This window comes from Crotalus tigris, unplaced genomic scaffold (genome assembly GCF_016545835.1).
Source record: "Crotalus tigris isolate CLP2741 ecotype Arizona unplaced genomic scaffold, ASM1654583v1 scf7180000023720.1715460, whole genome shotgun sequence".
NCBI classification, from domain to species: domain Eukaryota; kingdom Metazoa; phylum Chordata; class Lepidosauria; order Squamata; family Viperidae; genus Crotalus; species Crotalus tigris.
The window spans coordinates 788,141-810,122 of NW_024100139.1; the positions used below are offsets into that span (position 1 = coordinate 788,141).

The 21,982-nt window shown below is 43.6% G+C and overlaps 2 protein-coding genes across 5 annotated transcripts in view; one reads left to right on the plus strand and one right to left on the minus strand.

The window, feature by feature from the left end:
- PISD (phosphatidylserine decarboxylase) overlaps positions 1-10,112 on the minus strand; it is a 52,046-nt gene extending 41,934 nt beyond the window's left edge. The window contains exons 1-2 of the mRNA XM_039321164.1: positions 9,993-10,112; positions 3,745-3,824 (exon numbers count right to left, since the gene is read on the minus strand). Of these exons, the coding sequence (XP_039177098.1) occupies positions 3,745-3,824; positions 9,993-10,033 (121 nt within the window). The 5' untranslated portion in view covers positions 10,034-10,112. The remainder of the gene's footprint in view (positions 1-3,744; positions 3,825-9,992) is intronic.
- The window catches only part of LOC120297927 (saxiphilin-like), a 36,130-nt gene continuing 24,153 nt past the window's right edge, over positions 10,006-21,982 (plus strand). For 2 of the 4 annotated variants that reach the window (XM_039321158.1, XM_039321162.1), the window contains exons 1-8: positions 10,006-10,143; positions 11,291-11,819; positions 13,660-13,823; positions 15,966-16,065; positions 17,730-17,906; positions 20,440-20,602; positions 20,694-20,758; positions 21,664-21,821. In XM_039321158.1, coding sequence (XP_039177092.1) covers positions 11,732-11,819; positions 13,660-13,823; positions 15,966-16,065; positions 17,730-17,906; positions 20,440-20,602; positions 20,694-20,758; positions 21,664-21,821 — 915 coding nt within the window. In that variant the 5' untranslated portion in view covers positions 10,006-10,143; positions 11,291-11,731. Of the gene's footprint in view, positions 10,144-11,290; positions 11,820-12,222; positions 13,412-13,659; positions 13,824-15,965; positions 16,066-17,729; positions 17,907-20,439; positions 20,603-20,693; positions 20,759-21,663; positions 21,822-21,982 lie in introns of those variants that run through there. The other 2 variants (XM_039321159.1, XM_039321160.1) reach the window with 2 other exon arrangements.

Genomic DNA, 21,982 nt, shown 5'->3' on the forward strand with positions numbered 1-21,982 from the left:
CTGAAAATAAGCAAGACCTGGAAAAAATGACCTGGAAAATCAAGGATGAAAGTAGAAAAGTAGGATTCAAAGATAATGACAGCAGCTGCAAATGGACATGAGATGTTTAAAATCAACAAAGAGGAAATGGAATTAGTTTTGAGAATTTATTTTCCTTGGATCAAAAATTGTTCACGATAGCATTTCTACATCTGAAAGGAAACGCAGGATAACCTTAGGATGCACTGCAATAGTTAACACGAACAAGATCTGGAAAAGCGGAGATATTGATACAGATACAAAAAGCAGGCAACTTAGAGCAATCATCTTCCCTATAATGAGGTACAAGTGTGAGAGCTGGATATTAAGAATGGCTGATCAAGGAAGAATTGAGGCCTTTGAACTGTGGTGCTGGGATAAATCATTATGTATACCATGGACAGCCAGACCAGCCAACAGAGAGCTGCTGAATCATATAAAACATCACTAGAAGCCAAAATCACAAGACTACATCCAATTTACTTTGGCCACATCATGATGCAAATTCATGGGAAAAGTCAATGATGCTAGGATTGGTTAGTGGATCAAGAAGTAGGGCCAAGCAAAGAGCTGGCTGGCTTGACACCATCAAAGCTGATACAAAGATGAACAACTGAAAGAAGCTGTGCTTGACAGGGTAGCATGGAGAACATTTGCCTATCAAGTCCAAAGAGTCAGATCCAAGTGAATGGTTAAAACTACTATTAAAGGAAGAGCTTCAGAGGGGAAAAACCACTCTACGTCAGCCATGAATATGTTGCCAAACAGGTAGTCCTCAGATTACAGCCACTAATTGAGCCTGGAATTATGGTCGTAAATTCTGGCAGTCATTAAGAGAGTCAACACGTGACCATGCCTGATTTTATATCTTCTTTTGTAACGATTATAAAGTGAATACTGTGGTTATTAAGCAAACCAGTTTTCCTTAATAGACATTTTTTGATGAACCCCAGAAGTAAATGCCAGAAACTGACATTAAACGCCAAAAATTGCAGTCACCAGAATGCAGGATGCTGCAAATGGCAGTAAATAAAAGCCAGTTGCCAAATGCCCAAAATGCAATCACATGACTGGAGGGAAAGAAATGTGGCCGTCCAACTGCAGAACCAGGTCATAAGTAGCTCTGGGGAGCCTGTCTCAATTTTTGCCATTGGCTCTGCCACATATTTCTGTGTACCTGTAAATGCCGAAGGTGAAATGGTACAGTCTTATGGCAAGATGTGCTGTTTTGGCAACAATGATTATGCTTTTTTATTTCTTTAAATTTATTGGCCTGTCACCTCCAGTAGATGATGCCTTGAAGTCCATGTTTGCGGAAAATGTTCATATATATATATATATAGTGCCTCAAAATCCATGGTGACCAAAATGGTAAAATTAGGAAGATTGCTTATGGAGATATGTCTGAGGATTTCTTTAGCTGGGAATGTCATTGGCATAAGGTCTGAGAAGTCCATGAAATTTGATTTTGCAGTTGTGATAGTGCTAATGCTTGAGACAATGAGACAGCCCTGACTGAAGTGCCTGGGATGTTTCCATATAAATATGGACTTGCAGAACTGGGAGCCAGCAGTGAAGGAAACAGGTGACCCGCGTACTCCCAGGTTCAGTGACGTTAGACTGTGCACCCAAAAACACACAGCAACTAGTGCATCCCCTGAAATAGGAATGGCAGTACATTTTGCAGCAGCTAAAAATTGCCCTGTAGTATCTAAGAGCAGCTTCATATAATGTTGTTTTGTTGTTCAGTCGCTAAGTTGTGTCTGACTCTTTATAGCATGCCACCCCCCCATCCTCCGCTGCCTCCCATTGTTTGCCCAAACCCCTGTTCACTGTGCTGATGACGTTATCTCATCCACTGCTGTTCCCTTCTGCTTTGGCCTTCCATTTTCCCCAACAACATCGGGGTCTTTTCCAGGGAATCCTCTTTTCTCCTTTGGTGGCCAAAGTATTTGAGCTTCAGCTTCAGTATCTGCCCTTCTAAAGGACAGTCAGGGTTGATTTTCTTTAGGATTGACTGAGTTGATCTTCTTGTACTCCAAGGGACTCTCCAGAGTCTTCCAACACCACAATTAGAATTGCCACACGTAACGAATCACAGGAATTCAAATGAGGGATGACAGGGTGGAGTCACTGCAGAGCACTCTCTCTTGACTTCCACCCCTTCCAAGTGGCCCAACAAGATGCACAGTCAACAGTATTGAACGCTGTTGAAAGAACCAGCAGGACAAATCAACCAGGATGTCCCAAAGGTGCTTTTTTCACGAGGCAACTGGGCTTTCTTGTTTTTCTTTGAAGACGTTTCGCTTCTAATCCCTTCTTGGATGATTCTCATTCCTATTTCAGGGGCTGCACTAGTTGCTGTGTGTTTTTGGGCGCACAATCTAGCATCACTGAACCTGGGAGTCCGTGGGACACCTGTTTCCTCCATGACTGGCTCCCAGCTCCAGGCCACTGGCTCTCCACCTACAGCCACACACCTCATACTGCTTTCCAGACTGCTCAGTCTTGGGAAACAGGTCCTGTATTCCTGCTGAAAATCAAAACAGGAACCTGCCTTCTTGCCCAAGATCAAATTATCATAAACCTGATGTTTTAAGCAAGGGGGGGGGGAATTATTGACTGATGAACTAAGTCTGGCCATGACATTCTCACATGGTCTGTGGCATCTCCTCTTCAAACCCAGCCTGGGTAGCAAAGACTCCTCCTCCCCAACCATCCCCCCAGCCCCAAACAGGGACTAGGAATTAGATCTACCGCTTCTTCTGCTATATGATACTGACATATCGTGCTAAGTTAAGGCATCATGTGATGTTTTTGATTTTAGGTTAGCCTGTTGGATAAACCTAACCACTGTGACTTGAAAGTGATTTAGAACTGTTCCTTATTCAACAAACCACAATTAAACAAAGCATGGCATTACGCAATATGAATCCAACTGTGGTTTTAAAGCCTAGAGTCCAGAGCTTTCCAACGTTAACAGCACTGTCCCTGAAGCCACTATGTTCAAGTCCCCTCATCTCCAATTGTGCAAGGCTGACAGGGAACAATTTATTCCATAACTATTCTAATTTTGGGGAAATAATTCAAATTAAGAATATGAAAGATGGACTGCTTCTTTTCAGATATACTAGAGAAAGGTTTAAAATTTAGTTATGGTTTAAATATCTAATACAAAAGAAGCCTGATATGACTAATAATAAAAGCAAGAAGTGTGGAAAGGAAGTAATTTAAATGTGTATTCTCAGAGAAATTGGAAGTTTACAAATATAAATGAACAAGAATGTAAAGTCAAGGAAAATGTTTTCTTGTTTCTATTTTTCTTAAACATGCCTGACTGCTATATGCATCATACGCACGTGTGTGCACATGCAAGTATAAATAACGAGATAAATGAGTCAAGTCATAATGTGAATTGTCTGGTTATGTTTACTGTGCTGGGTGAATCCAGTTATTCTGGTTTATTGGATAAACCTTGGATAAACAAACTATAGCTTAGCATAATGCGAGCACTCAAGTCAGTATATGGGGAAAAGGGCTGAACTTTGCGATGGGCATGTTCTTCCAGCCACCATTGGTTATCTGCAGGAATTCCGTCGACTCTGCCACATTGAGGTTTGCTTTCAGCTTCTTTTTCATTTCGTAAGGCGGCTTTTTAGCACGAGTTTGCTGAATCCTCCATGTCTTCCAAATACAGATCCAAACAAAAGCTTCAAGGAGTCTTACCTGCAAGGAAGATTGGGGAAACTGTCTGCTTCAAAAATAATGCCTTCTTCACGGGTAGGGTCCCATGCCACAAGACAATTCTGTGGAATAGAAAAACATCAAATACACGTCAAATTATATGTAATATTGATACAATATTGACTGTACTGATGTTCCCTAGATCAACCAAATATATAATATAAAATTCAAAAGTTTGAGGTTTAAGTTATCTAAAGTTATACTCATCCATGTAACTCCACCTTCAATGTAATGTAACTGAAAGCAGTTGATTATATTAAGATTTATTCTATCATATTAGATAAATTGTTGCCTGCAATGAGATGCTTGTGAAAAGATAAAAGAGCCACATGGAAGTAAAATATTTCAAGGATATATAAACACCAAAGTGAATTTAAAACCTTGGCCTAAATCTAATTACATCTGAAACCTGATTTACACAATATAATTTTGCCCTAAATTGTTTCCATTCCTTAACAACTCTAATTTGTGGGAAGGTAATTCAAACAAACCATTACAATTTATTTTAGGGGTGAAACACTCAGCTATAATCATATTTTAAAGATATATTGCATTAAATTGAACTTCATTTGCACACTTGGACTAGATTCAAGTTTTAAAGATATTTCTGAATGATGGAATCATATATATTAATTTATTAGAATTATATCACTATTTTCATTCAAGAACTCAAGGCAGCAACCATAGTATTCCCTTCTCCTATATATCTATAACAACTACCCTGTAAGGCGGGCTGGGCTGAAACACTGTCCCAAACTCACCCAGTGAGCCTCTGTGGCTGAGGGAGGCCTTGAACCATGTAACCCACCCCCCAGTCACTGGGAGTCCGGCAGCCTATACATTTAATCAGCAACAACAGCAGGGATCTCCTTGTTCTTGACCTACTTACTTAGCCAACCCTGGTCTGCGGCCCAACGTCGGACCGCAGCCCATTCGGAACCAAGCCGTGGAAGTGGTGGGCAAACACGGGCACGAAGCTGTATTTGTGAAAGTGGTGCACAAAACCATCCCCTCCCCACCCCACCCCTCCCACCGCCACCTCCATCTCCACTGGTCCTCCGAACTGGAATGGCTGGCAATTACTGCACTACCCCATCCTGGTTTCCAAGAAAGTTGTAGGTTTTTTTTTTCAAACAGCAGATCATCTTCTTTCTAACCCAAACACAGGAGAATATTGCTCTATATCAGTGTTTCCCAAACTTGACAATTTTAAGGCATGTGGACTTCAACTCCCAGAATTCCACAGCCAGCAATGCTGGCTGTGGAATTCTGGGAGTTGAAGTCCACATGCCTTAAAATTGTCAAGTTTGGGAAACACTGCTCTATATCTAAGAACATCAGCTCACCTGTCACTCTGGTCTATATAAACAAGTTGCCATCTTTTCTCCATTTAATCATGTATAGTCCTCGACTTACAATTCATTTAGTGACCGTTCAAAGTTACAACGGCACTGAAAAAAGTGGCTTATGACTATTTTTCACAGTTACGACCATTGCAGCATTCCCAGGGTCACATGATCAAAATTCAGATGCTTGGCAAGTGGTTCATATTTATGACAGCTGCAGTGTCCTGGGATCATGTGATCGCCTTTTGAGACCACCTGACAAGCAAAGTCAATGGGGAAACCCAGATTCATTTAACGACCGGGCTACTAATTTGACAAATGCACTGATTCTCTTAACAGATGTGGCAGGAAAAGCCGTACAATGGGGCAAACTCACAACAAATGTTTTACTTAGCAACATAAATTTTGAGCTCAATTGTGGTCGTAACTCAAGGATTATCTGTACTTCAACAGCCTCCAGCTGCTCTGTATGGTACTATATATTTAGTCAGCAAACAAAGCTAGGAAACCAAATTTTATCAGATTAAAATGTTTCTCATGAAGCAGGTCCAACTTATTGTTCCAAGAACTAGATCAGTGGTTCTCAACCTGTGGGTCGGGACCCCATTTGGGGTCGAACGACCATTTCACGGGGGTCGCCAAACAATGCAGTCCACCATTTTTTCCCCCCTTTTCCTTAGCTGTGCTACTCCCTTTTATTCTATTGGCTTTTGAAAGCCAATAGAATAGAATCTCTTGAATAGAGTCTAATTCTATTGGCTTTCAAAAGCCAATAGGAATTGTCCAGGCTGTCTCTGCCCTGCTGAGCCCGCCAAAAGCCCCATTCTGCAAACGGTGCTGCACCAGTTGAGTAATCCTCGACTTACGACCGGTTGAGTAGTCCTCGACTTACGACCGGTTGGGGGTCGCGGCATTAAAAAGGTTGAGAACCACTGAATTAGATGAAGGGCAGGCAATAGTTGAAGAATTGATTCTAACCCTAATGCATATACTGTAGAGCAGCACTTCTCAGCCTTGGCAACTTGAAACTGTGTGGACTTCAACTCCCAGAATTCCCCAGCCAGCCAAGATAAGAAACACTGCTGTAGGGGCTTCCTCCTCACCCTCATTCTTACACTTGATCTCTACAATTTCCTAAACCATAATATGATCCAATCCTAATGCCAGGAGAAGCAACTGAGTCGCTCAGTGGACCCCCAACAGATGGGAATGTTTGGGTTGACCTGTCACGTATTCACACAGATGATTTCCCTTGCAAGGATGGCCACAGGTGTGTGTCCCTTTCTCTTTTGTATCTCCCACACCAACTGGCAGCACTGGACGTTCGGAATGTTAAGAGAGCCAGTCCTCCTGTCCTGGTGAAGCCCCCCCCCTCCATGCAGCCCTGCTCACCTGGGAGGAGATGAGGCAATAGAGGACAGCTTGGGCACCCAGATAAAAAACCCACATTAGGTCCACAGATAATATATACAGTATATGATAATACATATATTTTAATGTATGTACATTTTAAAGGAGGACGATTTGAATGTTCCGCTTACACTCCGAAGCACCTATACTATCTTATTATGCCCATCTTCCTACAGAAAAGAAAATATGTAGCCTCCCGCCAAAAAATAAGCAATGTAATGTTAAAACAGCAGTATAACATGCTGGAATAAAATAGCCTTCAATGGCCTTAGTAGTCCAGCTGGGGAGGCACAAAGGCACAAAGGAGCTACAAATATTCTCCTTTATTGGTACGTCAGCCCTTTCTCTCATACCCAAAACAACAAAGGCAGGTCTTCTCATGTGCCACAGGTGTCCCTTCAACCAGTCTTGGGCTGTCCATGTGTCCCAAACCTAAAGCTTACAAAAAGCCTATACATCTTGTTCATATTCCAGAAGCCTAAGATTTGGGCTGAAGATATAGGAGTGATTGTGCCAGGGGCTTTCTCAGCCTGCATTCGCTCATTTGTGGCAGATATTTTGACTTAGCCACATGAATGCATCAAAAGGAAGGCATTTAAAGAGGCACAAGGTTTCCAGGTACCGTAGCTCTGTAAAAGAGATTGTTCTACCAGTACAATCACAACTCAGGGCATTGCAGTTCAAAGCTGATTCACACATCCTCCTCTAGTTCAGACTATTCCCACTTTGTACACAGTATTTTTTTCCTGCCAGTCCAAATTTCTCTCAAAATATCTTCAGAATTACTATTATGTCACTGGATGTAGCCTGGGGTATGATACGTAATACCATCTTTACGTCTGGCCTGTATCAGACTCTGGATCAGGGATGAAAAGTCCAACTTAGTTCTCCTGGACCTTAGTATACCCATCTGGCATGTTGTACGGCTCCCCCCCCCCCCGCTATTTAGCAAACCAGGTGAAACTAGTAGTGGATATGCCATGAAATTCCAACAGGACCCAAACTGCAGTCAGATTCTTGAGTATCTGACTACTCAAGTAGTCAATATCCTTAAAGACATCTACGTTTGGAAATCGGTGAATAAAGGAAGACAAATTGCAATTAGGTTTAATTGCATTTAAACGAAATTGAATCACTTGACTGAGGTTTTTCTGGTGAGCCAAAAACTGGCCTCCGAAGTAGTAGTTCATTAACTTTATTTAAGGTGAGACTGTGTTCTACCCAAACAATAGAAGCTTTCCCCGGGAACACGCCCCCTGGGCTTTCAGCTTTCCCTGACTTGCACAATTACATCTCCTGTGTCAGCTGTGACCATGGCTGAACTACTTGGATTTGGCAACAGACGTTCACAATCCAGTGTGTTCTACATGGGACCGTCTTGAAAAAGAGTCCAGAAATGATGGTTGATGCCAATGAAGCAGATAGATTAGTAACATATGCTAGATATGGGGCTTGTATGAGACACATCCAGAAACATCTGCCCCATTTGCCAATTACTTTCCAGGTACTCCTTAAAGCAGCGGTTCTCAACCTGTGGGTCAGGACCCCATTTGAGGTCTAACGACCATTTCACAGGGGTCGCCAAATAACGCAGTCCGCCATTTCCCCCCCCCCCTTTTCCTTAGCTGTGCTACTCCCTTTTATTCTATTGGCTTTTGAAAGCCAATATAGAGTCTAATTCTATTGGCTTTCCAAAGCCAATAGGAATTGTCCAGGCTGTCTCTGCCCTGCTGAGCCCGCCAAAAGTCCCATTCTGCAAACGGTGCTGCACCAGTTGAGTAGTCCTTGACTTACGACCGGTTGGGGGGTCGCGGCATTAAAAAGGTTGAGAACCACTGCCTTAAAGTGTTGGCATTGATTTTTAAAGCCCACCCTGATGAGGAGCCTGATTATCTGAGGACATAGCCGGCACCTCTCCTGTTACAAATCTGTCTAGCCAGGAAGACCTGCAGGAGATGCTGCTTTGAAGATCCCTCTCTACCAGCAGATCTTTCTGGGAGCAAATCTTTTCTGCTGCTTTGCTGTCTGGCAAGTTCTGTTTGCCTCTATCTCAACTTTGATGTTTAGAACACTACAAAAACTTATCTCTTTTGAAGTCTTTTGGTTTTAGTATTGATGTTAAAGGGTCTTTTTACATTTTAGAATATCAGCTGCCATCTTTTAAACAAGAAAACCTACAGAGTAAAATAAAAAAAATCAGAAATTGGTCTAATAGTCAGTTTAAGGCACCATCTGGTAACAGGGAGACCATCAGTTCTAGTCCTCCCTTAGGCACTGGGTGACCTTGGGCAGTCCCTCACTCTCAGCCCTAGGAAGGAGGCAATGGCAAACCACTACTGAAAACTCGCCCAGAAACCCACAGGAACTATAGTAGCTCAGGCAGTGGCCAGGAATCAACACTGACCTGAAGGCACGGAAAATCGAGCAAAGCAGAATTTGACCTCATTCAGAGAAACTGAATCACATATGTAGAACGGGGTCAAGTAGGCCAGACTTTTAATTAAAAGGGGGGTTGTAAGATGTGCGTCATTGGCACAGCAAAATACCAGCTTTGTTTTCAGTCCTTGCCACAAGCCAGAAAAGCAGGTGTAAACACTAAAGAAACAGATAAAATCAGAGGCCATTTGCCAAGTCACAAGGTAACCTCACCAGCAGGCAAGACCCGCTGATAAGTTTCATTTGCATGAAGTGGCACCTTGGCCAGGGGTATCCGCGGAAAAGGGGGCAGCCCCTCCACACAGTCCTGGCCCTGGCTTCTTTGACATGCCTGCCACCCGCTACAAGAATAGAATAGAGCTGGAAGGGACCTTGGAGGTCTTCTAGTCCAGCCCCCTAACTCAGGCAGGAGACTCTATACCATCTCAGACAAGTGACAAAGAATAATCGAGCTGTGTTCAGTTTTCATTCTTTTAAAGCAGTGTTTCCCAAACTTGACAATTTTAAGGCATGAGGACTTCAACTCCCAGAATTCCACAGCCAGCAACGCTGGCTGTGGAATTCTGGGAGTTGAAGTCCACATGCCTTAAAATTGTCAAGTTTGGGAAACACTGTTTTAAGGCGAGAGCTAACTGGGCGGATTTCTTGAAAACCTCTGGCTACTTTCAGGTTGGTGGACTTCAACTCCCAGAATTCCTCATCAGGCCACAGTGGCAAGAGAATTCTGGAAGTTGAAGTCCACTCGAATGGAAGCGTCCCCCGAGCTGGGAAGGAAGCGTGCCTGCAGGGCCCGCCCGGAGTCGGAGGGTCGCCTCTAGGGATCCCCTACCGGACGAGGCCCCGCCGTCGCGCTGGGTCTCCGAGGGTCAAGCCCGGGTCTTCCCGGGGCTAGACGGGCGAAGTCAGCCCCTCTGGCGACCCGACGCGTCCTCGGAGGAGCCCGAGACCCCGGTGCTGTTTCCCCCACCCCGAGGCCGGCCTCCCACGAATTGAGCCCGGGACGCCGCCGAGCCCTCCGCCTCGAGCAGCCCTCGGTACCTGCTGCCGGCTGCCCGCGCCGCCGCCGCCGCCGCCGCCATCTTGCCACCGCTGAGGAGCCTGCGACCTCCCGCGCCGCCGCCGCCGACAGTGCGAGCCTGAGAGCGGCCGCGCTCCGTCCGCCGCCGACTCCTCACGCCCGCCCCGTGAGGTAGGCCACGCCGAAGAGGGCCGCCGCGGCTGGAGCCACGCCCCTCCCCGCCGGATCACAACGCCCATCTTCCTCAGCCTGAGGGACTACGGTGTGGAAGGCCCTCCTTTCTGCCCGTCGCTATAAACCCAGAGAGCGAGAGAGTTATATGGTTATGATATATACACACACACACACACACATACATACATACATCTCATATATATATGAGATACAGTTATTTATGTCATAAATAACATATCTGTGAGGGCCTTTTTGAAGTAAGTAAGTGTGTATATATGTGTATAAATATATATATATATATTTAGGAAGTTTTTCAGACAGATGTCTAATTGATTACACCTTGACATTTTTTTAACTGCTATACTGCAGTTTTACTTTTTACAATCTCTTTTGCCTTGCAGCCCCCAACTAGGGGTGTTAAGCAGGCTCAAGTCACAACTGCGAAACATTACAAATCCAAATTTCTTTTTCTGATAAAGAATTAAATTGGGAGACTAAGATGTCTCCCAATTAAATTAGTCTCCCAATTTAATTCTTTAATTCTTTGTCAGAAAAAGAAATTTGGAGATATATATATATATATATATATATATGTATATGTATATGTATATATATATGTATATGTATATATAGGTCTTTGGTTATTCGGGTTTTCTCCCACGTAAAATTGGAAGTGTCTTGGCAACGTTTTGACGAAGTCCCATTCGTCATCTTCAGGCTGGTGTTTTCAGCTTCGTGCTCCTTGAAGCACGAAGCTGAAAACACCAGCCTGAAGATGACGAATGGGACTTTGTCGAAACGTTGCCAAGACACTTCCAATTTTATGGAGGAGAAAACCTGAATAACCAAAGACCTACATACAAACACCTGCGAAAACCTCAGAAAACAAATATATATATATGAGATACAGTTATTTATGTCATAAATAACATATGTGAGGGCCTCTTTGAAGTAAATGAAGGCCTCTGGTGATAGGTTCAATCAAATAGGTTTAAAAAAATTAAAATACAGTTTTAGTGCTTTTTCACACCGATCCACCTGCAAATGGGATGCTGGTGGGACCCTATTTATTTATTTATGTATTTATTACTTATTATTTTATTCATGTATATCCTATCTTTATTATTTTTATAAATAACTCAAGCCTTCAGGACATGCTGCTGTTGGAAAAAAGAGGAAGGTCTATCTGTTGGCCGGAGAAGCCGTGACAACCACTGGAGAAGATGCCCTCATTGAGTGCCTCTGCGGTTCCTGGGTGGCCAAAATCTGGGTGGCAGCCAGTTGGGCAAAACACCCATGTCTGTGGTGGGATGGTAATGGAGAACCTCTGCCTTTTAGGGCCCACCCTCAGTAGACAATGAACCACCAGTCAAAAAATACCATAAAACAGCCATGAAGGCCTTTGAAAAGATATTAAAATGTTGGGATGCCTCTACTTACAGAATCGCAGATGCTGTGGTATTCCCGGTGACTCTGTGTAAAAGTGACAGTTGGATTTTGACTAAGCGGGAAGAAAAGAATATTGAAGTTTTTCATGTTGGAGAAGACTCCTGAGAATACTGTGGACAGATAAGAAAACAAATGGATGGATCATCAAACAAATGGACCTTGCGTTTTCCCTCAAACCACACTTGACCAGACATCTCATGCAAGGACCCATCTCTCTGGAAAAGGTCTGATGCTGGGAAAGGTGAAAAGAAAGAAAAGAAGAGGGCAAGGAGGATGGGCTTGGTTCCAGTGGCCATGAGGTCACCTTGGAAGAGAAAAAGCATTAGGTCCTCCTGGTGAAAATCTAACTCTGTGGTTGCTAAAGAGTTGATAACAATTTGATGATACATAATCAATGTTAATATGTTAATAAATACGAAGGCAATTCGGAAACAAACCCCCCTTGGGTTATCAATGACAGACACTCTCAGATATAGAACATTCATTATACACATTAGAAAACTACAACATTACCTTACTTTTTGACATAATCGCCATTCAAATTGAGGCACTTGTCATAAGGTCTTACAAGGTTTGAAATTCCTTAGTCGTAGTCGCTCGGCACCAAATCTGGGCTATGGGGGGGGAGGTACGATCAAAAACATCCCAGCGGAACTGCTTCAAAAGTTCTTGGGTGCGTCTAGAGGTGTGCGGACAAGCATTGTGCTGTACCAACACCACACTGGAAGTGAGGCCATAGAAAATCCCGCCAAATGTGAAGATGCCAAAGGAGTACTGCCAGTGAAGTTCATGGAGCGTGGTTCGATCATCAGTTCAGAAGTCTACTGTGAAATGTTAGGAAAACTCAGACGAGCCATCCATAACAACCGTCGGGGCCTGCTGACTTCTGTTGTGTTGGTTCACGATAATGCTCACCCGCACACGGCTAGAGGCACCCAAGAACTTTTGAAGCAGTTCCGCTGGGATGTTTTTAATCACACACACTCCATAGCCCAGATTTGACGCCAAGCGATTAGTACTAAGACATTTCAAACTTTGTAAGACCTTATGACAAGTGCCTCAATTTGAATGGCGATTATTCAAAAAGTAACGTAATGTTGTAGTTTTCTAATGTGTATAATAAAAGTTCTGTATCTGCGAGTGTCTGTCATAAGGGTTATTTCCGAATTGCCCTTGTATAAGATACAGATCTACACATCCTACTAAGCCAGCCTTGTTATGATTAGATGCAAAATGTGAACAGAGGACAACAGAAATGGAGAGGGTGCAGACTAGTTTCACCTGCATTTTTTTAAAATCAGAAAAGAGTGGTTTTATGTCTTTACAATAAAATCAGTTAGTCGAAAAAGATGCTACTGGGCTCCTGGTTTTTCACTACGATAAATGTCTTCTACAGTGTCTTCATTTGTCAAAATGCTGATGTGTGGGATGCCTCACTAGGCTAGTCTAAATCTAACCCTGGCCAGTGTCGTCTTTTCAATGTAGTACGTGTTTTTTAACCACCCCAGAGGAATTGGAAGAGAAAAGCAAAAGGCTTGCAATCCTTTATTTTGCCCGGCTGAGGTTTTGCTTTGTAAAATTTCCCATCAGCACGCAGGATTGGCCTTCTTTTCTGCCCATCCCATCACTTTCACTTCCAGCCCACACAGCTGCTGCATCATGCATTTTCGGTCTCTCCCCCGCACAATTCCTGTCACTGCTTTGGAATCTTTGGAATGAGGGAAGGGGAAGACTATGATTTGGGCCACTGCCGTCATGAAGTTGTTTCCTGTGGCTGTTTTCCTTGTCTTGCCTGTTGTTGCTCATCTGGCCTCAGGTAAGGGTGACAGAAAGGGAGGGTATCCAGTTCAAACATCTGTTTTGCTTCTGCTCTCCCGCCTAGAGGTTAGAGGTTCCCCAGCTCAAAGTGGACAGAGCTAAGCAAGTGTAGCACACTAAGTGGACGTGACCCTGGGGCTTTCATTTGTGGCCATTTGGAGGTGACCGGGGTGGGTGGGTGTCTCTGTTGCTAACAGCTATTTAGCTTGAAAGGACTGTGCTGTTTAACCTCCTATGTGCTTGCAGGGAAGAAGCTCCGCTGGTGTACGCTTTCCCCCCTGGAGCAGAAGAAATGTGCTGAGCTGTCCAAAGCCCTTCTATCTACTTTGCCGCCTGTCTCCAGCAGTACTTTGAAGAGGGTTTCTTGCATCCTGGCCCACAACACTTACGACTGTATCAATAAGATTCGGGTGAGTCTCTCAAAATTCCAGGAGACACCCACGTCACCGATTCAGCTTTTCGTGCCCAGTGGACAGGGCAGAGTTCCCTACTGTAATTGGGGCATTCTCACTGAGAAGCCCATATTCCTGGACTAAACCCCCTGGGGAACCTGGACTCGTGAACCTGGGATGCCTCTGTTCAGGCATGGAAGCCAAACTTGGTATAGGACTTCTTGGGCACTGAGACTATCTGTACATCTCAAGACATTCTGATTATCCCAAAGGTGCTTTTTTCACAAGGCCACTGGACTTCCTTGTTTTTCTTTGAAGACGTTTCGCTTCTCGTCCAAGAAGCTTTTTCAGCTCTTCTTGCATGAGAAGTGAAACATCTTCAAAGAAAAACAAGGAAGTCCAGTTGCCTCGTGAAAAAAGCACCTTTGGGATGACTGTGACCTGAATGATTGAGAATCTCATAGACAAGACATTATGATTAGTTTTTAATTTTGAAACTTATATTACATTTATACCTCACCTTTCTATTTGTATGTGCTCAAGTTAGCTTAAAATGGTTAAATATTTAATCCTCAATTAAAGGAGATACAAAATTGGTGTGAAAATCATTCTAGGAGAGTTTCTCATCACATTAGAAAGACTATTCCTACAACGATGAGACCAGGTCCTTTACTCTTCACAATTTTCATTGAACACTTGGATGAAGAGGCAGAGGGAGTGCTCTATCGATGTGTTGATCACACAGGTTGCTTTGGGGTGGGGTGGGTTACAGGCAGAATAATTTCAAAATCAAACTTTTGAGAAACAGAAGAGCTCCCAAGAGCAGCCAGGAGAAGAGCAGCACAAATTAGTATTTACTTCTTTGGAGAAATAAACAACTTTATCAGATCATTGCTGAACAGATGACACAGATACTCTGAGAAATGACTCATTTAATTGGGGACACCACCCTTTTGAACATGGTACTAATCAGTGACTTGGCATCTGTCATTACACTGGGATAGCAAAGTGGATGTCTTGTGATTTGTGACCTCAGGAGGCAGTAAATGATGTCGCTCTCCTCCCCCCCCCTGCGTTTCCTCTGGCTCTTAGTGTCAGGAATCCAGGAAAGAAGCACAAGCACTTCATTTTTTTAAGGTGCTCAATATTGATTTTTTGTTATCTGAGCATAACATAACAAGACCCTCAGCCAAATAACCTAAGGGATGTTTCTAAAAAGGTTAAATTGTGGCAACTGGACCAAAGTTTATTAAACTGAGATGTTTTATTACTCACCCAAGTAACTTCTTCAGTCACAACAATTTAAGTTAGGCAAAGAGTCAGAGAGTTATTGGAATGTACCAACTCTTACCATAACAATTGCAGGGGTTTCTCCCCAAAAATGTATTGCAAATGTAAAAATGTAAAAACATTTGTAATACATTTTTGAGGAGAATCCCCTGCAGTTGTTATGGCAAGGGTTGGTGCATTCCAACAACTCTGACTCTTTGCCTAATTTAAATTATTCATCATGACTGAAGAAGTTACTTGGATGAGTAATGAATCTCTCAGTTTAATAAACTTTGGTCCAGTTGCCATGATTTAACCATTTTAGATGCTTTTGGCCTGGATGATTGAGTCTTTGTTTACATAACCCAGGAGCTCAAGGTAGTCAGAAGTGGAAGAAATAGGCCTTCCCTGAGCAGCTGAATAAACTCAGCACTCCATAACGGGGAAGTGGCCTGATCACTAGGAAAACATGTAACCTGTTATTATATAAGTGTCCGTGCTTCATTTGCAAAGGATTAATGTCCGTATATTGTTGGGTGCTGATTAACCATTGCAAAACATTGTTACCTGAACTGTTATGCTCAGATAACAAACAAATCGGCATCGAGCACCTTAAAAAACTGAAATGCTTGTGTTTTTTTCTGGATTCCTGTTGCTAACAGTTCTGAGGAAAAGACAGCCAACACTCACTGCATCCTCTGGTAACAAGGCACAAGACATCCACTCTGGAAGGTTGGGGAATTCTGGGAGTTGAAGTCCACACTGCCAAGGCTGAAAAACACTGAACTATTACATCCTGCAAATGACGTTCTTCTGTAATTAGATGCAAGGTATCAGATGGACCAGAAGGGTGGTAGAGAAGAAACTAAAAATGTTTTAAATCTCTCCCAGGAGAATAAAGCTGATGCAGTTTCCTTGGATGCTGGAGATGTATATTCTGCTGTAAAGCTTTATGGCTTGACTGTGGTGGCCAAGGAGATCTATTTGGAAGGTCAGTTACCTTGTTCCCAGAGCCAATCTCCTTTATTCGTGTCAGAAGCATCATTACTAAGATTTTATGTGTGGGCATGTACACACATAAGAACATAACATTTAAAATGTACAAAGGACTAATTTAGGCAGGGCTTGCCCAGAAACGTGCAACATTGATTGCATTCTGTTGCGTGATCGTAAGTTCAAGAATTCATGGCAACAAGAGAGAAATCAGAACTGCTTAACTCATACTTTGCATCAACCTTCACACAAAAAGAAACATACAAAAAAAAAAAACCACTACAAAAGACATACTAGAAACAAAAATTAAAATAAGCAAGAAAATCGTAAGAGAACACCTATCTGACCTTGACGAATATAAATCACCGGGACCCAACAGATTACATCCCAGAATTCTGAAAGAGCTGGCAGTTGTTATCTCAGAACTATTGCACCACATCTTTCATAAATCCTGGAGCACGGGGGGGGGGGAGGGGGGGGGGGGGGAAATACCAGAGGATTGGAAAAGGGCTGATGTGGTTCCCATCTTCAAGAAAGGGGGGGGGGGACAGACCCAGGAAACTACAGACCAATCAGTCTAACATCAATACCTGGGAAGATCCTAGAAAAGATAATCAATGTGGTGTATATTGGAGGTGGTGACCCTTTGAGAGCTGTATGCAGCGAAATTTCATTTTAATGTATGCCGATTAGTGTATATTCAAAGTGACTATTAAAGTTATTATTCTATTCTATTCTATTCTATTCTATTCTATTCTATTCTATATTTCAAATATTAAATCAAATATTTAAAGTTTATTTGGTCCCTTAGTTTGCTTCAAACTTTCTTGGATTAAATTCTTATTTAATTTTTTGCCATTTACTTAAATTATTAATTATTTTTTCCCTGCTTTCTGAAACAAAGGATCACTCACCACATAGTTTTTCAGACTCGTGGCTTGGAAGACCTCTTTTAACTTTAAAATAGTTATATTCCAAAAGTGCTTAGAAAATGAGGCTTGATGAACCTCTTACCCACATATGCTCTGCTGCAGTTGAGAGCATAATGGCTTCCCTCATCTGCCACTCAAATCCATGAGCTGACTACTGTCACGTGGTCTCCTCATGAGGAGCAGCCATCTGGAGCATAAGTGGGCAATCACTTGTCCTCTTCTTGTCCAGAGAGGTTCCGTTGGACTGGCCTTCTTGAAGGTCGACTTTGAGTCTCTGTAAATGCAAAGAAAAGCAATTGAGCAGAGTGCTTCATTTTCAAGAATTGGGAAAGAGAGACTCTTGTATAAGGAAAGAGTGTTAAAAGCATTTGGCCTCTGAAGCTAACAGGAGGAGCAGTACATTTAGATCCTTCCATCCATTGTAGGTAAAGAACTATTTCAGTAAGGCCAAGATTGATTGTTTTATTTACACTTTCACCCAAAAAAATAACTGGACAAAACCATGGCATTAGTCATTCTGCTGGACATACATCTCCGGTATCACATGACTTGAAATAACTTATTTCGGATTGAATTTAAACTAAGAAAATAAAATACTGCAGAACACAATGTTTCAAAATGCTTTTGGGTTAGGCTCCTTGTCAATCAGGAGTACCATGTTTGATGCAAAAGATTCAGTTTTGTTCTCCAGAGGTGAATGTTTTTTCCACTCTAACTTTCTCTGTCTTAGGAAGTTGTGTATTTGCAGTGGCTGTGGCCAAGCGTGGGATGCTGGATCTCCAAAGGCTCAAAGGAGTCCGAAGTTGCCATAATGGAGCTAGGTGGACTTCAGGCTGGAGCATTCCCATGGGCTTCCTCTTAGCTAGGAGTGATCTGATGTGGGTCTCAGGCCAGCCCCTCAGCCAAGGTGAGTGGACAAGAGTTGCCACTCTGTCTGAATCAAGGATTATATCTCCATAGGTACTTGATTCTAATAGATGAATGGTGAGCTATAAGATGGGAACAAATATCATTTATATCATATACCATATTGTAATTGTGTCTGACCATTGTGAATCACCATTGCCTGAACATATTGGGTCATTCCATAATGCCATAAGAAGGCCTCACAGTTCATAACACTCACACTATGACTAGGTTCACACAATACACTATACTTTAAACCAGTCATTCCCTAACAGCATGAAAGTATTTGGTGGTGATGCCAAAATAAAATAAAGAAATAAAATACTCAAAACCTCACAGTTGGTGAGATTTTGGACAAAAATATTAACATTTTTTAGAATAAGTAACTGGAGGGACTTGAGCTATATTGTTCAGCTGTAATATTTTATAAACAGTTGGGTGCTGTGTCACCAGCTCTTGGCTGATGCGCTTCTTGGAAGGTTTCAGTGATGACACGATAGTCTGCGTAAAGAACATTGTGTGCCACTGCCAGAAATGATAGTTTGCAACCGCAGTGATTGGGTTCACATTTCAGAAACAAATCACGTTGCCTCAGTTGCCAAAGTGAATTATTTAGATCCCTTCTAGTAAGATTTCCGGCCTTAGCTTAGGGCTGAGACCCCCCTGGGCCATTCTGGGGCTTACCTCAGAACCTGGAGGGATGGCCCCCCTCCTGGCCCTGCGAGACCTCTTGGTGATGTTTGACTCTGTTCTCTTGCTAGACACCTGCGAGGGTGAGAAGGAAGGGAAATATAGAGTGGCTCTACTTTCTCCTAGGTGGGTAGTTCTAGTTGATATTCATGAGGGAGGAACGTTGGAGTACATGTCTTCTCCAGTGTGGGGTGCTATAGGTGGTCCTCAAATTACGACTACAATTGAGTCCCAAATTTATGTTGCTAAGCAAAACAGTTAAGTATTTTTGCCCCATTTTATGACCTTTCTTGCCACAGTTGTTAAGTGAATCACTGTAGTTGTTAAGTTAGTAACAGGGTTGTTAAGTGAATCTGGCTTCCCCATAGACTTTGCTTGTCTGAAGGTCACAAAAGGAGGATCACGTGACACGGCCACCATCATAAGTATGAACCGGTTGCCAAGTGTCCGAATTTTGATCACATGACCACGGAGATGCTTCAACGGTTGTAAGTGTGAAAAACACTCATAGGTCACTTTTTTCAGGCCTTTTTTTGTAACTTCAAAAGGTCACTAAGTGAACTCTTGTAAGTCAGGGATTCCCTGTATTGACTTAGCTCTACATTTACAGGAAACACTTGTCAATCTGAGGTGAGGAAGCCATATATGATGTGTGCTGCTGTCCCAGGCAGAGAGGCTGTGGGGATCCTTTTTAGGTATCTGGAAGGCTGAGATTGGATAAAACAGCCTCACACTGAATCCCAGCAAAATGGAGATGCTGTTCTAGATAATTAATCTGGTTCAACTTCAGTGCTGACTTCAGGTCTAGATAAGATTGCACTCCCCAAAGCAGCAAGTCTGTGATTTGAGGGTTCTCTGGGACTCCTGCCTTTACCTTTCTTTGGCTGGTACATTAGATCAGGGGTCCCCAACCCCCGGTCCGTGAACCAGTACCGGGCCGTGGCAGGCCAGCAATTGGTCTGTACAAGCAAGCAAAGCCCCATCCGCGAGATGCAGGCAGCACACAAAACCACACCCCCTCTGGTCCGCGGAAAAAAACTCTCTCCACAGAACCGGTCCCTGGTGCCCGAAAGGTTGGGGGCCTCTGCTGTAGGGACTAGGCTAGGCCAGGGGTTCCCAACCCCTGGTCCGTGGACCGGTACCGGGCCGTAGCATGCAATCAACCGGTCTGCACAAACAAGCAAAGCCCCATTCGCAGGATGCAGGCAGCACACAAAACCACGCCCCCTCTGGTCCGCGGAAAAAACCTCTCTCCACAGAACCGGTCCCTGGTGCCCGACAGGTTGGGGGCCTCTGCATTAGATATTGGCCTGTTTGGACCGGAAGGCCCTTACAAAGTGAACGCTCCATCTTAGGGCTCAGATAATTTTTTCATTTATTCATAATTTCAGTTTCTACAGCAGAGTCATACATAATTCTGGATGGCTAATGAAGATGAGAGACTATGCAACAATTAAAACAAATAAAATGGCCATTCTTGTGTATATTTTTAATGATACAAGTAGTTTGCTTTAATTTAGCAAAATTTCTGTCTGTAGGTGAAGAACAATAAAGGAAACGGCTTTGAAGTAACTCAGAATGGGTTCTGAAGCCTGACAGATGGGCTATTTAGAGAAGATGGATTGCACCACAGTGTGTTGTGTGCCTCATGAGTAAGCCAGACAACTTTGGATAAATTGTTTATGTAGGCTGGTCCTTAAGACGCAGCCTCAGGTACACTTTTGTTGAAATAAGTCCACAAATCCCGGTAGTTCGGGCTGCCCTCCGTGAAAACATACACTCCCTGTACTAGACATGCCCGTCATGCGTATCTGCTTTTCATTCCGTTCTTCTTCTGTTGCCAGCAATCAGTGATTATTTCAATGCCAGCTGCATCCCTGGCATCGGAGCTACCTATCCTAAGCTCTGCGCTCTCTGCCAAGGGCCGAAGTCTTACATCTGGGACAAGAACCACTTCTGTGAGGCTAGCCGTCGCGAACCCTTCTATGGCTCGGAGGGTGCCTTCAGGTGGTCTCGTGTTCCTCCTGGGGCTTCATCCTAATGGAATTAGAAGCGAGGCAGAGGAGCTCATCAGCTGACCTCCCTCTCACCTGTGCAGGTGCCTGACGTTGGGGCTGGCAGATGTGGCGTTTGTGGATCACCTCACAGTCATGAGTTCTACAGGTAAACATTTGGCCCAGGACATTGTCTGACTTTTGCAGTGGATTAAAAGGGACCCTCCACGGTTGAGATCAAACTTTATCCTCTTCTGTTGCGTTGTTTATTTATTTATAAAATTTATTTATAAAATGTATTGCCCACCCATCTTACCAAAGGGTAACTCTGGGTGGCTTACAGTTACATATGCAGTTAAAACATAAAAAGATGTTAAAACCCAGGACACCTGGGGAGGGTATGGGGGGAGGGAGGTGGGATCTGTTGTTACTCAGTCAACCACCTCCATTGTGCTGATCCCCCACTGGGGCCCCAAGCCGACTGGCAGAGCCACGTCTTTAGGTCCTTATGACATGAGAGGAGGGTTGGGGCCAACCTCACCTGTTCCTGAGGACAGGAGCCACAGCAGAGAAGACCCTCCTCCTGGACCCTGCTGGCCGGACTAATCAGGCTGACAGGACCCGCAGCATAGTGACAAGAGGTTGTGGCAACCTGTCCTGATTTGATTTTCTTTGCAAGATATAGCGCAGTTTGGTTTATGTATAGTCTGAGCGTAATCCATTGAGAAAGAAAGAAAGATATGCCTTGATCAACTGCCTCTCTACTCCTTGTGAGTCATTTGCTAATCCTTCCTCCCAAGAGCTGTGCTCTTCATGGTAATATGTTGATCTTTCATCTTCAACCTAAATCTCCCTTCTTATCACTCTTGATAAGAAGACTGGTCAGGAAACCATGCCAAGGACCCCAGACCTCATTGTCTTTCTCCTCCCTGCACCCAGGACCAGGCCAGTTGTTTTGCCCTCTTAATGGCCCTTCTATCCCGTGGCGTGGCGAGGCGGAGATGGGGAGGGGGGGTCTTCTGCTCTGTGGGCTCTGCTTTCAGCTTGTGAGGCTCTCTTTTTCCTCTTCCAAAGAGTTGGAACGGGAAGAGTACGAGCTGCTGTGTCCTGATGGATCCGCTGCGCCTTTGACGGCCTACTCTACCTGCAACCTGGGCAACGGACCAGGCCGCGCTATTGTCACGCGCCACAACTTGCAGAAGATAGTTAAGAAATTTCTCAAGGTCATTCAGGTATTTCCTGGCAAATAGGTGCAGATTCTGATTCTCAAGTAGGGAGCTGATTTGGGGCTGGTTCCTGAAGTCCATTCACACACCAGCTGGGAATTCTGGACATTGAAGTCCAGGTATCTTCAAGTTGCTGAAGTTGACAAACTGGTTTACACCATTCCCCC